General features: G+C 48.4%; 1 protein-coding gene across 1 annotated transcript in view; it reads left to right on the plus strand.

The window, feature by feature from the left end:
- Window positions 1-13603, plus strand: part of XYLT1 (xylosyltransferase I) — a gene marked incomplete at its 5' end in the record, with an annotated part of 349600 nt that extends 335997 nt beyond the window's left edge. The window contains 2 exons of the mRNA XM_010837407.1: window positions 924-1257; window positions 8848-13603. Coding sequence (XP_010835709.1) covers window positions 924-1257; window positions 8848-9170 — 657 coding nt within the window. The remainder of the gene's footprint in view (window positions 1-923; window positions 1258-8847) is intronic.
- Between the last annotated feature and the right edge of the window lie 6 nt (window positions 13604-13609).

Consider the following 13609-nt stretch of genomic DNA (forward strand, 5'->3'; position numbering starts at 1 on the left):
TTCACTAGGTTGTTCTGGATACTGGGTGGAGAATAAATTGGAGTCCCCAAAAGGGGAAAGATGGAAGCCAAGGGCAGATTTCTGGGGTCAGAGCCATACACACACACCCCACTGACTGGCAGGAAGGATGGATCATACAACCATCACTCCCCATAGGGTCCAGCTCAGGATGCTTTGGGGAAGCCAAAACTGTCTCTTCCTTGGAAAGCCATCTGAAATCCTGCATATGATAGGCGATGCTGAGGGACCCTCCTTTTCCCTAGCTTATGACAGGGCAGCTCCAAATCCTGAGCTCCACTCTTGTTCAAAGTGATTGCTCTAAAAAGAGGCACGTGATCTGGAAAGCCAACGACCAAAGTGGAAATCAGCTGCACTTGTTGAGTGGCAGGAGTTATGTTTCCTTGGGATGGCCTGCAAGTGGGCATTCATTCATTCCTCATGCACACCATGAACCAGACACAGGAGGCCCAAAGGAAATGGACCATAGCCCCATAATCCTTCAGACCAGATCCAAATCCCAGATCTCCTGCCAACTGCCTGTCCAGCCTTAAATTACTGAGCAAGTAACTTAATTGTAGCCTCAGTTTCCTCATCTGTAAAATGGGTAAATGAAGCCCAGTAACCAGAATCCTGGGCTTCCCTCGTGGCCCTCTGGTAGAGAATCCACATGCCAAGGCAGGAAACATGGGTTTGATCCCTAGTTCAGGAAGATCCCTGGAGGAGGAAATGGCAACCCACTCCAGTATTCTTGCCTGGGAAATTCCATGGACAGAGGAGCCTAATGGGCTATGGTCCATAGGTTCACAAAAGAGCTGGACTCAACTTAGTGCCTAAACAACAACCAAAGCAGGATCCTAGGCCTTTCTGGGATGGAGCACTCACATTCAGGCCCAATGATCTCAAGACTCGCTCCTGTGTTTCAGGTCGGCACTGACTGGGATGCCAAGGAGCGGCTCTTCCGCAACTTTGGGGGTCTCCTGGGGCCCATGGACGAGCCGGTAGGCATGCAGAAATGGGGGAAGGGCCCCAACGTGACCGTGACTGTCATCTGGGTGGATCCCATCAACATCATCGCAGCTACCTATGACATCCTGATTGAGTCCACTGCTGAGTTCACCCACTACAAGCCCCCTTTGAACTTGCCCCTGAGGCCTGGGGTCTGGACGGTGAAAATTCTCCACCACTGGGTGCCAGTTGCAGAAACCAAATTCCTCGTTGCACCTCTGACCTTCTCAAACAGGCAGCCCATCAAACCAGGTGAGTACCTCCAGTATGTCTGTGGGGTAAGTATTCCAATACAAAGGGCCTCCCAGGTCCTCCACCTGGGCAGGCGATGCTGCTCAGATGTGGAGCACGTGGGCTGCCTTTGAGAGCAGTACTCGCCTCTCAGGATTTTTCCTGCTCATTTGTCATACCAAACCTTCTAATTTTCTGCCTGTCTCTGCACACAGAGGTGATGTCGTCTGTCTGTATTAGACACCTATTTATTAGATGTTGTCCCGCTGGACTTACAGAAGGCCCTAATCATATTTGAAACAGATGGGAAATAAACCCAGGCTGATATTGAGTTTCAGCAAATCTTGTTCACGGTTTAAAATAAAAATAATTAAAAGAGGAGTTTCTGTTCATCAAAAACATGATACACAGGGTGAAGAGACATATCACATACTAGAGGAAAATATTTGCCACACATTTAAAAAAGTACTCACATCTGAATATACAAAAAGTACTCAAATTCAGAAATTCCCTGAGTCAGAGTGAACTATAAGCCACAGGCCAAATCCAGCCCACTCCCTGTTTTTGTAAATAAAGTTTTATTGGAACACAGTCACACTCATTTACATGCTGACTATGATTGCTTTGGGGCCACAATGCCATTATTGAGTGGTTGCCCACAGAGCCAAAAGTATTTGCTATCTGGCCCTTTAGAGAAAGGGCCAATCTCGGATATAAAAGAAATAAAAAAGAGAGAGAAAATATATATGCACACATATAAAAAGGTGTTCAGCCTCATGAGTAATGAGAGAAATGCAAATTCAAATCAAAAAGAGATTCCACTTCACAACCACTATGTTAGGACATGTTTGAAGTTGAGACAACATTATTTGATGGTCAAGTTGGAGAATGATAACCATCTATGCATGTCCTGAAAGCCACCAGCTTCCCAGGTGATGCAGTTGGTAAAGAACCCACCTGCCAAGGCAGGAGACACAAGAGATGCGGGTTCGATCCTTGGGTCAGGAAGATCCCCTGGAGGAGTAAATGGCAACCCACTCCAATATTCTTGCCTGGAAAATTCCAAGGACAGAGGGGCTCACAAAGCGTCAGGCACAACTGAGCTCACACACAATGAAGAATGATGTACGTCCTGGTGGGAGAGCCACATAATGAGTTTGGAAAATGCTTTAGCATTTGCTGGTAAAGTTGAACATAGATACATACCACACAGACATTCCACCCGAGGTAGAGGCTTGTGCAGAAATACAGCAGAGTTGTTCATAATAGCAGCAAACCAGAACCAATCCAGATGTCTGACATCTGATGGGCCATCAGTGTGGTCTGTTCTGACAGCGAAAGTCTACACAGCAGGGAACCCAGTGCAGGAACACTCCACATGCTGATCTGGACAAGTGTCTAGAACATAACTTTGGGGGGTGGTAAATATAATAATTACAGTGCATGTATTTAAAGTTCAAAAACTGGCCAAGCCAACAATATGTTATTTCAATACTCATGTATCAGTAGAAAGCTATGAAGAAATGATGGGAATTATTAACAGGAAATTCAGGATGAGTAGGTCTGGGAGAGGGATATCAGACTCCTAGTGTGTCTGCCTTTTTTCTTTTTTTCCCAAAAATATTTCTTTTATTTTCCTATTTCCCCTCCTTTCCTCTTTCTTTTATCATGGAGACCATCTTCCTTAATCCCCCAGTGACCCAGCAGTAAAGAATTCACCTGTAGTGTAGGAGACATGAGTTCAACCCCTGGGTCGGGAAGATCCCCTGGAGGAGGGCATGGCAACCCACTCGAGTATTCTTGCTTGGAGAATCCCATGGACAGAGGAGCTTGGTGGGCTACAGTCCACGGGGTCACACAGAGTTGGACACAACTGAAGCTACTTAGCATGCACGGAGGCCCTCACAACATCTTCCTCCCTGCTCAGTTCCACCCCCTGGAGTGGCCACTGCCAAGAGTCCAGTGTGCATCCTTTTAGACGTTTCTCAGTGTTGGTAGCTCAGCTAGTAAAGAATCCACCTGCAATGCAGGAGACCCTGGTTCAGTTCCTGAGTCAGAAAGATCCCCTGGAGAAGGGAAATACTACCCACTCCAGTATTCTGGCCTAGAGAATTCCATGGACTGTGTAGTCCGTGGGGTCACAAAAAGTCAGACATGACTGAGTGGCTTTCACTTTCAAATACAAAATAAATCACAAAGATATCATTTTTTGAAAAGTGGAATGATCCACTTTGTAGTGAAACTTGCTTTTTTTCACTTTCAAGTCAATATATGTAAAACTACCAGCTGCCTAGTATTCCTCTGAGTTTAGGATCCACAGTCTGTCCCCCACCTTAGTGGACACATACCTTCTTTTATTGTTGTTACAGATAACACCGCAAAGAAGATTCTTGAACCTAAAACAGTATATGCCCATGAAAATTCTTCCATAACACAGATTCCTAAAAACAGGATTTCTAGGTCTCTGGGTGTTTGAAATTGTCCATCTCCATCTAACAGATCAGAAACCCAGAAGCAAGGAACGCTTCATAGTCTCTGTTAGCTAAAGAGAGTTCTGGGCTGGGTGTCATTTAGCTACTGACACAAGGAGAGAGGGACATAGACATGGGGAAGGGCACTTGGAGTCCTAAAAAGGGAGAATTAATGTGAAGTCTGTCAATTTCTGCCAAGTTTCTGTGCTAACAAGTGGAAAGATTTGGACCTCATGTTTTCAGGAGAGGGACGTCTGCTTCTCCTCTGCCCCATGAAACAGGCAAAAAGACAGTCCCTCCAGGGCTAGCTGGGCCAGAGCCCACCCACTTAGGGTCCTCGAGTGTCACCCTAAAGAGGCTCACATTTTTAGCACTACTAAGGGTTCCCAAAGCCAGATGTAGAGGAGAGGCATGGAAGTGACCATCTCCTCTCAGCTTTCAATACATCTAGAACAAGAATGGCCCTGAATCCATCCTACCTCAGTAAAATGGCCCAGGGCCATGCACAGGGTCCCGATTTTTCCTCTTTTTCTCCTGGGGTTTCTAAAGACAACAAGCTCTTCTCACCCATGTCCAGGGTGAGCCAGGGGTCATTTTATCCCACTGGGAGCAGCCCCCCTGTTGTCGGTAATTGTATCTGTTAATGATGTTCCAGTGACAGGGAACAAGAAGGTGGGAGCAATGCAATTTGTAAAATGATTCATCAAGAGTAATTTGCTATTGATGCGTCCCTGGTAATCTCAAGAAATCTGATGAGGTGGAATTGAGGGAAATTTAATTAGAGAGGCGAGCATCGTGGGCTGATGCTGTAATAGCATTTCCCACATTAACCTCATTTTTCATAAGGGTTTTCTGCACCAACCACAATATTTGATTCCCAGTATTCAAATGTTTGTTAATTGCTCTTTCCACTTTGCAAGTCCTGCCTTTTCTCAGTTCAGGTGTCTCCCCGATCTCCAGCTTCTCATCTTTGCAATCTCTGCTGAGATGGGGGCAGGAGCTGCCCACCCTGTGGTGGGTATCAGGGAGAAATGGGAGAGAGCCAGACTTATTAATGAACTTGAAAAAGAGAGCCTCTGCTAAATACAGCAAGACAGGACATGCTTGCTTTCCTGCTTTCTCCCACCTGTCTGCCTCCTAACCACAGAGTCCAGCCCCCCCGCTTCCTGGGGCATTGGGAACTGAAGGAATGACTTTCTTGTATAGTTGTGTTTTTTTTTTTTTTACTGGAGTATAATTGCTTTCAATGTTGTGTTAGTTTCTTCTGTACAGTGAAGTGAATCAGCTATAAGTATACCTGTATCCCCTCCTTCTTGGACCTCCCTCCCACCCACCACCCCCACATCCCACCTCTCTAGGTCATCACAAAGGACCAACCTGAACTCCCTGTGCTTTAGAGCAGGTTCCCACTAGCTATTTATTTTACATATGGTAATGTATATATGTCAATCATCATCTCCCAGTTGGTCCCACCTTTAAATGCCACGGACGGAAGAGCGTGGTAAGCTACAGTCCTTGGGGTCGAGGAGTCGGACAGGACTGAGCGACTTCACTTTCACTTTATCTTTCCCACCCTCCTGGTGTCTGCGTGTCCATTCTCTATGCCTGCATCTCTATTTCTGTCCTGGAGATAGATTCATCTGTACCCTTTTTCTAGATTCCACATATATGCATTAATATACAGTATTTGTTTTTCTCTTTCTGACTTCCTTCGCTCTGTATAACAGACTCTAGGTCCATCTACATCTTTACAAATGACCCCCATTTTTTTTCTTTTTGTAGCTGAGTTCTCTCTCTATATATGTATACACCACATCTTCTTTATCCGTTCATCTGTCATTAGACATTTAGGTTGTTCCCACGTCCTGGCTATTGTGAATACTGCTGCAATAAACACTGGGCACATGCATCCTTTCGAATTATGGTTTTCTCAGGGGATATGTCAAGGCATTTTTTTTTTTTGCCTTTCTTTTTTCAAAATGTACTTTGAATTGAAGGATAACTGCTTTACAATACTGTGTGGGTTTCTGCCATACAGCAACATGAATCAGCCATAAGTATGCATGCGACCCCTCCCTCTGGAGCCTCCCTCCCGCCTCCCACGCTGTCCCACCCCTTTGGGTTGTCACAGAGCCCTGGCTGGAGCTCCCGGAGTCATACGGCAGATCCCCACTGGCTCTGTGTTTTACAAATGGTAGCGTGCATGTGTGCATGCTACTCTCTCCATTCGTCCCACCCTCTGTGCCCAGAAGTCTGTTCTCTGTCTGCACCTCTACTGCTGCCCTACAAACAAGCTCATCAGGATCATGTTTCTGGATTCCATATATTTGTGTGAATATACGATATTCTTCTCTTTTGACTTACTTCACTCTGTATGATCGGCTCCAAGGTTCATCCACCTCATTAGAACTAACTCAAATGTGTTCCTTTTTATGGCTAATATTCCATTGTGTATATATACCACAGCTTCTTTATCCATTCATCTGTCGATGAACGTCTAGGTTGCTTCCATGTCTTAAGTGAGTCAAGTGAAAGTGAAGTCGCTCAGTCGTGTCCGATTCTTTGCAACCCCGTGGACTGTGGCCTACCAGGCTCCTCCATCCATGGGATTCTCCAGGCAAGAGTACTGGAGTGGGTTGCCATTTATTGTTAATTGTGCTGCAATGAAAATTGGGGTCCATGAGTCTTTGTCAATTATGGATTCCTCAGGGTAAGGCATATTTTTAATTCAACTAAGTTTCTCATTGTTTTTGAAGTGCAGGCATATATACACTGTCTTTTTTCCTCACTCAGGACCGCACATATTAGAAAATAACCTTCGGATTATCCAGGTTGTCCTGATTGTCTCCAAGAGTGACAGCCACTTTCAAGTAAAGAGGAGGCATTGTCATCTTAATGCTGCATTGTCTTAGAAAGAGGTTTCTTCTAATCTCAGTGAGCTCGGCTATAGCAAAACCTGATTTGGTAAAACATGACCTACCAGAATCGTGATCTAGGCTTTCTTTAAAATATATTCTTGTAATTAGCAATGAAATAAGCCATGAGTGGGAGCTTCCTCAAAACAGAGATGTCTAGCTTCTTTTTGTCAGCCCAAATATCTATATTTTCTGCTTCCCCATCTTTAAGCCCTGGGAAACAGTTAGTGTCTCTCTTGTTCATATGTTACTTTACAAAGCACATGGGCTTTTCCCTGAGCCTCGTGCCAGTCTTGTGAGTCTAATTGCTGGAACAGTAAGTATCCCCATTTTGCAGTCAGGGAAGCGACTCTGCAAAAGACTAGCCCCCAGATGGAAAAATAAAATAAAAATGAAAAGCGCTGTTTTAACGTCCTGTGGGTGTATGGGCTTGTTTACCATGTTTACTAACACGGTGTATGAATGACATGCTTTGGCTCTGGAGTCAGCCAGCCCTGGATTTAACTCCAGATCTAAACTATAGCTGCTTCTGTTTCCTCATCCGTAAAATGGGGATGATAAAAACCAGCCCTGTAGTTGTGTGTGTGTGTGTCTGTTGTGTACTAATAATGCCAATAATAATAGTCCTAGCTAAACTTTCCTGAATACTTCGAATATGCTGGGCGGCATTTTAAGCACCTCACATGAGTCAGCGTACTTAATCATCACAAACAAAGCTACGAGGCAGGTAACAGAGGCAGGTAATAGTTCTCTACCCATTTTTACTGATGAGGAAGAAGTCAGATGCCTAGTGTGTGGGACGTGGAGATTCAAACCAGGCAGCCTTACTGTGGTCCCCGTGCTCTGGCCTAAGACCCTGGTGCTCAGCAAGGCAGAGCTGTTTCAGAAGCCAGTTGGACCTCCCACCTACCCAACTCTGGTCCAAGTTTTGGGCTCCCCAGGACTCCCTGCTGTGGTCTATTCATGCACTACACCTTGGACCAAAGGAGAAATCCCTGTCTTATAGAAAGCTCACAGTGGGCATTCAGCAGCCAAGTGTAGGACTCCTGTCCAGGCTTTGAAATCCACAGACCCTGGTTCAAACCCTGGCTCCAACTCTCATTACCTGTATGATTTCGGGAAAGGTGCTCCGTGAGGCTGAATACTTTCTGTTCCCAAAACCTGGAGTTCTCTTCTCCAGGATCTGTGTGTAGCTTCTTCCTTCATGTGAATCAGCACTCAGATCAGATGTCACCACCTCGGAGAGGTCTTCCCTGCCCATCCCATCTAAAATAAACACTTGGTCACTCTCTAACCCAGGAATCAGCAAGTTTTTACTGTAAAGGGCTAGATAGTAAATTTTTCAGCTTTGTGGGCCGTGTACAATTTCTATCACAACTACTCAGCTGTGCTGTGGTAACAGCCATAGACAATATGTGTCCAAATGGGCATAGCCATGTTCCAGTAAAATTTATTTGCAACAACAGGTGGTGGCCAAATTTGGCCCAGGGGCCTTAGTTTATCAAGCCCCTGCTCTGACTCCACACACCCCATTAATTCCTTTCATGACACTTATCAGTTTGGGGAATGACCTTATTTATTTGTTTGTTTCTTTATCGACATCATTCTTCCTTCATTGTCTGGTTTGCTCTACCACAGAACAGAGCCTGGCACTTAATGTATCTGCATCAAATAAATGAATAAATGAATGCCTTGCAGGTAGCAGATGTTTAGTAAATATGTGTTGAATGAATTACTGTCTGGACTATAGTAGAAGGAAAGCGAAATTGCTCAGTTGTGTCTGACTCTTTGTGACCCCATGGACTGTAGCCTACCAGGTTCCTCCTCCCATGGGATTTTCCAGGCACGAGTACTGGAGTGGTTTGCCATTTCCTTCTCCAGGGGATCATCCTGACCCAGGAATTGAACCCGGGCCTCCTGCATTGCAGGCAGGCACTTTACCATCTGAGCCATCAGGGACTATAATAGGGGCTCCATAAATACATGCTGAATGGATAAATGAATGGACCATGCTCTACACAAAGTGGGTTCACGCCTCTTGAAGGAATGTCCTCGTGGGCTCAATTTCTTTGCCTGTGCAATGGGATTTCTAAAAGGACTTCCTCATGAGATTGTCCCATGAACTGGACAGTGCTATGCAGTGCCCAGCATGGTGCCAGGCACGCAGTAGTAGGTGACTGCTCCGTGGCTAGTCTACTGATGTCATTCTTCCCTTTGGCTTTCAGAGGAGGCATTGAGGCTGCACAACGGGCCCCTCCGCAGCGCCTACATGGAGCAGAGCTTCCAGAGCCTGAACCCTGTCCTCAGCCTGCCCATCAACCCCGCCCAGGTGGAACAGGCTCGGAGGAACGCGGCCTCCACCGGCGCCATGCTGGAGCGCTGGCTGGACTCGCTGGTGGGCGGGATGTGGACTGCCATGGACATCTGTGCCACAGGCCCCAGCGCCTGCCCAGTCATGCAGACCTGCAGCCAGACAGCCTGGAGCTCCTTCAGCCCCGACCCCAAGTCGGAGCTGGGGGCAGTCAAACCCGACGGCCGGCTCAGGTAGCACTGGGCACTTGGGGACCCCAGCGGATCTCAAAGGGAAAGCAGCCAGATGGCCAGTGGGACCCAGACCCTGACCTCCCACCCCTGGGGCTGCCTTTTGTGAGAGGGGCTCTCCTGGCCATAGGATGTTGAAGAAGGAAGGTTTGGACGCCAAAGCAGGTTCTGCCAACCACATGCACCCTGCATGCTGGCTACTGGGGACAGCAATGGCTTGGTCCCAGCACCGTGGTGGTCTTACCTCTTCTGGTTGATCCTCGAGTCCTACAGGTTCCTTGTATTCCCCCTCAATGACATGACCCCCCCAACCCACCCAGACAAGTGATTCCCAAACTTTTCTTTTGAGCAGCAAAGTATTTGTTTTACCGAGTCGTAGGTGGAGGTTCAAGCTACGGATGAAATCCAGGCTGCTTGGGTGGAAGCTGAGAGTGTGAGGTTCTATGTCAAAGCTCAGCCCACTGGGCAGTCCCTTTGCCAAGGGCATCTCCTAAGGTACCTCTTCAGAACCCAAGGGCTCTGCAGAAGCTAGTTTGGAAAGCAGTGCCCAGAGGGTGGGTTTGATCTCCAGCCCTGCCCTTCAGCTCATCTTCCTGCTCCTCTGGGCCAGGAAACCCTTGTGCCAGCCTTGAAGTGACAGAACATGAAAGTCACATTCGTGGGCTCATTCCCAGGGAGGTAGTAGTCTTGGCAGGGGGTTGAGGGGGCAGCTTTGAGCCTCCCACCAACCCTTCTTGGGTTCAGCCATCCTCCTGGGTAACTAGATGAGCAGGAGAGCCTTGTGACATGACTTGGCCAAAGTCCAACCAAAGTGTCACTGCCAGACATCCTGGGCTCCAGGCCACCCACTCTTGAGGCAGAAACGGGGTGATGCTCATGAGTCTGAGGCTAGCATCAAGCCCCCCAGCCATTCATGGGCCAGGAGACCAAGGCCATGACCCCTCTGGTCTTTGACAGTGAGAACTTTGAGGGACCATGGCCATGAACCTCATAGAGATCGCTGGGAGCAAAACTCCTGAGCTGGTCAGCACAGCAATACCCCTCACCTGCCTGAGCCCTTCTTTCTGAAGTCGGGCGCTCGGAACTTTGTGAAATGTGTCTTTGGTGCTGCTGGGAGCAACCAAACCACATGGAACAGACTTTACACGGCGAGGAAAAAGCATTTCAGATTCGGTTTTTAAATTCATGGCCTTTCTTGTCCGAGGTGCCACCCGGCCCCGCCTGACATGCAATGTGAAAGTGGGAAGTTCTGAGTATCTGGTTGTTTAAAACCTAAAGAGTAGGATTATTCAAATTGCTTGAGTTACTAGAAACCCAAAGGGTTTCCTTGCCATGTGCCCATTGGAGGGTTGCCCCGCTCATCCAGCGATCCCTCGCTGAGAACCCCCTCCTCCACTGATCCCACCTCTAAAGGTTCCCTCGGAAAAGTCCCAGCCCTGGGTGCACTGTCCTTTCCCAGGAGAGCCAGTGCGTGTTGGGTTTCTCTCCAGTGTGGCTTTGAAGGTACTGCCGATTGCTCCCAGTGAACTGTCAGCTGTCACCCCCGACTCACCCCACCCTACCCCTGCAAGGCAGGATGTCCTGTGGGCCATGGAGGATACAGAGAAGGGACACTTTAGATATTTATTATTTATATGTTTTAGTCAATGACTAATTAGTAGGTGCTGTTTTTGCAGCTTGTCAATTATGTTATCTTACTAACTGAAGCTGCCTTTATTCACAAAAGGCCCCCTCCTCCTGCCCTTCTAGTTCCCCCAGCCCCTCCTGTCTGCCTCCCTCCTGCTTTCTCTATGTATCCATCTATCTATCTACCTATGTCTGCCTCTCTGTGTCTGCCTTCCATCCTCCATGTCCTCAGTGGAAAGCAAGGGAGTTGGACACCATGAGGGAAATGCTTCAACCAGCAATGTCCATGGGCTGAAAGTGGGGTGCCCTTGGGAACATCGGTGCCTCACTTTTCTTCACACAGGGTGGAGGACCGCCCGGTTAGCCCTCCAGCTCTGGGGGTGTTGGAATTCCTGAGCCATCCCCGCCAGCAGCCCCCAGCACGGGGATGCAACAGACCTGCCACTTGTGGAGGTAGACCATCCAGCTGCAGAGCTTGGGCCGTCCATGCGTCTCCATCACCACCCTCCCACAGCCAGTTTAACCATGGGCCTCCCGGTGACCAGAGGACAGAGGGAAAGCAAGCTCCTTGCATGCCCAGGAGCAGAAGAGATCTATTTTAGGAAAAGGGTGGTTGGGGTGGCCAGACAGGCCAGGAGAACCCAAGGGCAGGGGCCTGGCATGGCTTTCTCAGAAAGCCCACATGATTGCCACGTGATTCTACAAGCTCACTGGGAGCCCAGAGGCCCATGGCACATCCTCTCTCTGCCCTCAGCCTCTGATTCTGTCCAAGGACTCTTTGAGCCTGTGGAAGCTGCCCAGGAAGCCAGCCTTGCTCCTCTTGGCCAGGCCTCTAGGACTCTGTATGTCACTTATTGTGGCTTATGGTCACTTATGGTGGCTATGGGAGCCCTGCCCTGGTACATCCCTGCACGCAGCATGAGCCTGCAGACTCCTCAACGAGGCCCCTCCTGCACCCTGACATTGCTGACTCCTGTTCTATTGGGAAGACGTGGAGAAACGGCAGAGCTGGCTTATTACTCTGGCAATGGTCCCCTCCTGTCCCCTCACTCCCTGCTGACTACCAGGAAATTGGGAAGCTGAGCAGTCACACAGGATGTTCCTCAACATCTTCTGTTCTTGAACCAGAGAATCACTTTGAAGATGTTACATTTTGCTTCAAGGGAAAAAGAGAGAATTTCAAGCAAAGCCCAGGATGATTTGAGCCAAGGTGATGTTTTCCCAGGGGAGATAGTTTAACTCATTTTTATTGTCTACCTGAGAATGATTTATTAGTTCAAGGCCATTGGTCAGGCAGCCTTGAGCCTTGAGGGTTTCAAAACCTGAGAATGTGGTCCCCTGGAAATTGTTTTAGAATTTAGAAGAGTGTGACTGAGTCTCTGACCGGGTCCCTGGACTTTAGGGGGCTTGAGAGGTGGGATGTGGGTTTGGGGGAGAAGGATGCATCCAATAAGCTGTGATACTTTGTCCAGTTTCCTACTCACCCATGTATTGGTCAGGCAGAAGCCACACCCAGGAGGCAGACAACTCTGAGCCCTGTTTCCCAGGCCCAGCGCAAAACGGTCTGTCTCCAAGGAGGGCAGAGCGGTTGCTAGGATCCTCACATTCTAAGAAGTGTGTGTGCTCCTCCCTTTGGAAAAAGGCCCTTCTGATCTGACCAGGAGTCACTCTGCCTTCATTTGCCATTGTTGAACTTTCAAAATGCCAGTGGAGCTGAGGTTTCAGTCAATTCCCCGAAAAAAGGAAATGACAGCTGCTTTGGGCACAGGCCAGGATTGGGGGGACTGTGCTTCCTTCTGGTTCTCCAGTTTGCAGGTGCAAGGAGAACCCTGGCTGGAACCTTGATCTCTTTGCCAAGAGAGTCCCGAAGAGAGGAGAGCGGTAGCAGCTGGGTGTGGGGGCCTGAGCAAAGACCCCTTTCATAGTCCAGTTCACTGGGGTTGCAGGACCCAAGCTCCCTCCGCAGCACCCAAGGGGGATATACTAGAAACAGCTGTTGGCAAAGGCCTGCCAGGTCAAAGCCACACCCTCTGGCAGGGGTCGCCCGCGGCTATGCAGTCCAGGACACTAGCACAGACGAATGAAGCGGCTGGTGTCAGACAAGAGGGAATGGCGGGGACTGTGGTCAGCAAGTGGGCGCCTGACACAGACAAAAAATACAGCTGCGTCTCAGCTCCAGTCTGAAGTTGCGAGTGAGAATACAGGCACGGTGCAGCAAAATCATCTAATTTGGTAAGAGAAGCCAAAAATCCATATTTTTATAGGAAATCTGATTTTCAAACATTGGCAAGTTTTGTTTTTACCAGAGTGTAGGCAAAGGGTTCAGTCCAAGTTCAGCCTGTGCGCTGCCCACTCTATGGAGAGGTGTTTAAAAGGAGGTTAGGTGGTGTCCTGGTGGAGGGGGAAAAGCCAGCATTGGGAAGGGGCGAAAATAACAGCATATGTGGAACTCTGAAGGGAACGAGGGCCTCTTACTAGTCGTTCCCATCCCGAAGAAATGGTCCCTCAGAGAAGTGTCCCATGAGAACTGGCTTGTTCAGCTCTCCTGATCTCAAGACAGTTTATACTGAAGGGGAGATGAAACAGGATTTGCTGACCTCGAGAGCTGCCCCTTGGACATCAAGGAGGTCCACACTGGCCTAGTCCCCACCTTCCAGAATTCCATCACACCAAGTGGAGATGTCCAGGAGATTGTTCATGGGGAGAAGTTGGCGTGTCAAATAGCCCGGGTCGCTCCAGATCCTGGGTTGTAGCGGCCGCCTTGCCATGTGTCCAGAAGCATCTTTGGGAGCCGTGCTCACGGGAGGTCCTCTCTGCTTT

This window comes from Bison bison, unplaced genomic scaffold (assembly GCF_000754665.1).
Source record: "Bison bison bison isolate TAMUID 2011002044 unplaced genomic scaffold, Bison_UMD1.0 scf7180017864072, whole genome shotgun sequence".
In the NCBI taxonomy this organism is placed as follows: domain Eukaryota; kingdom Metazoa; phylum Chordata; class Mammalia; order Artiodactyla; family Bovidae; genus Bison; species Bison bison.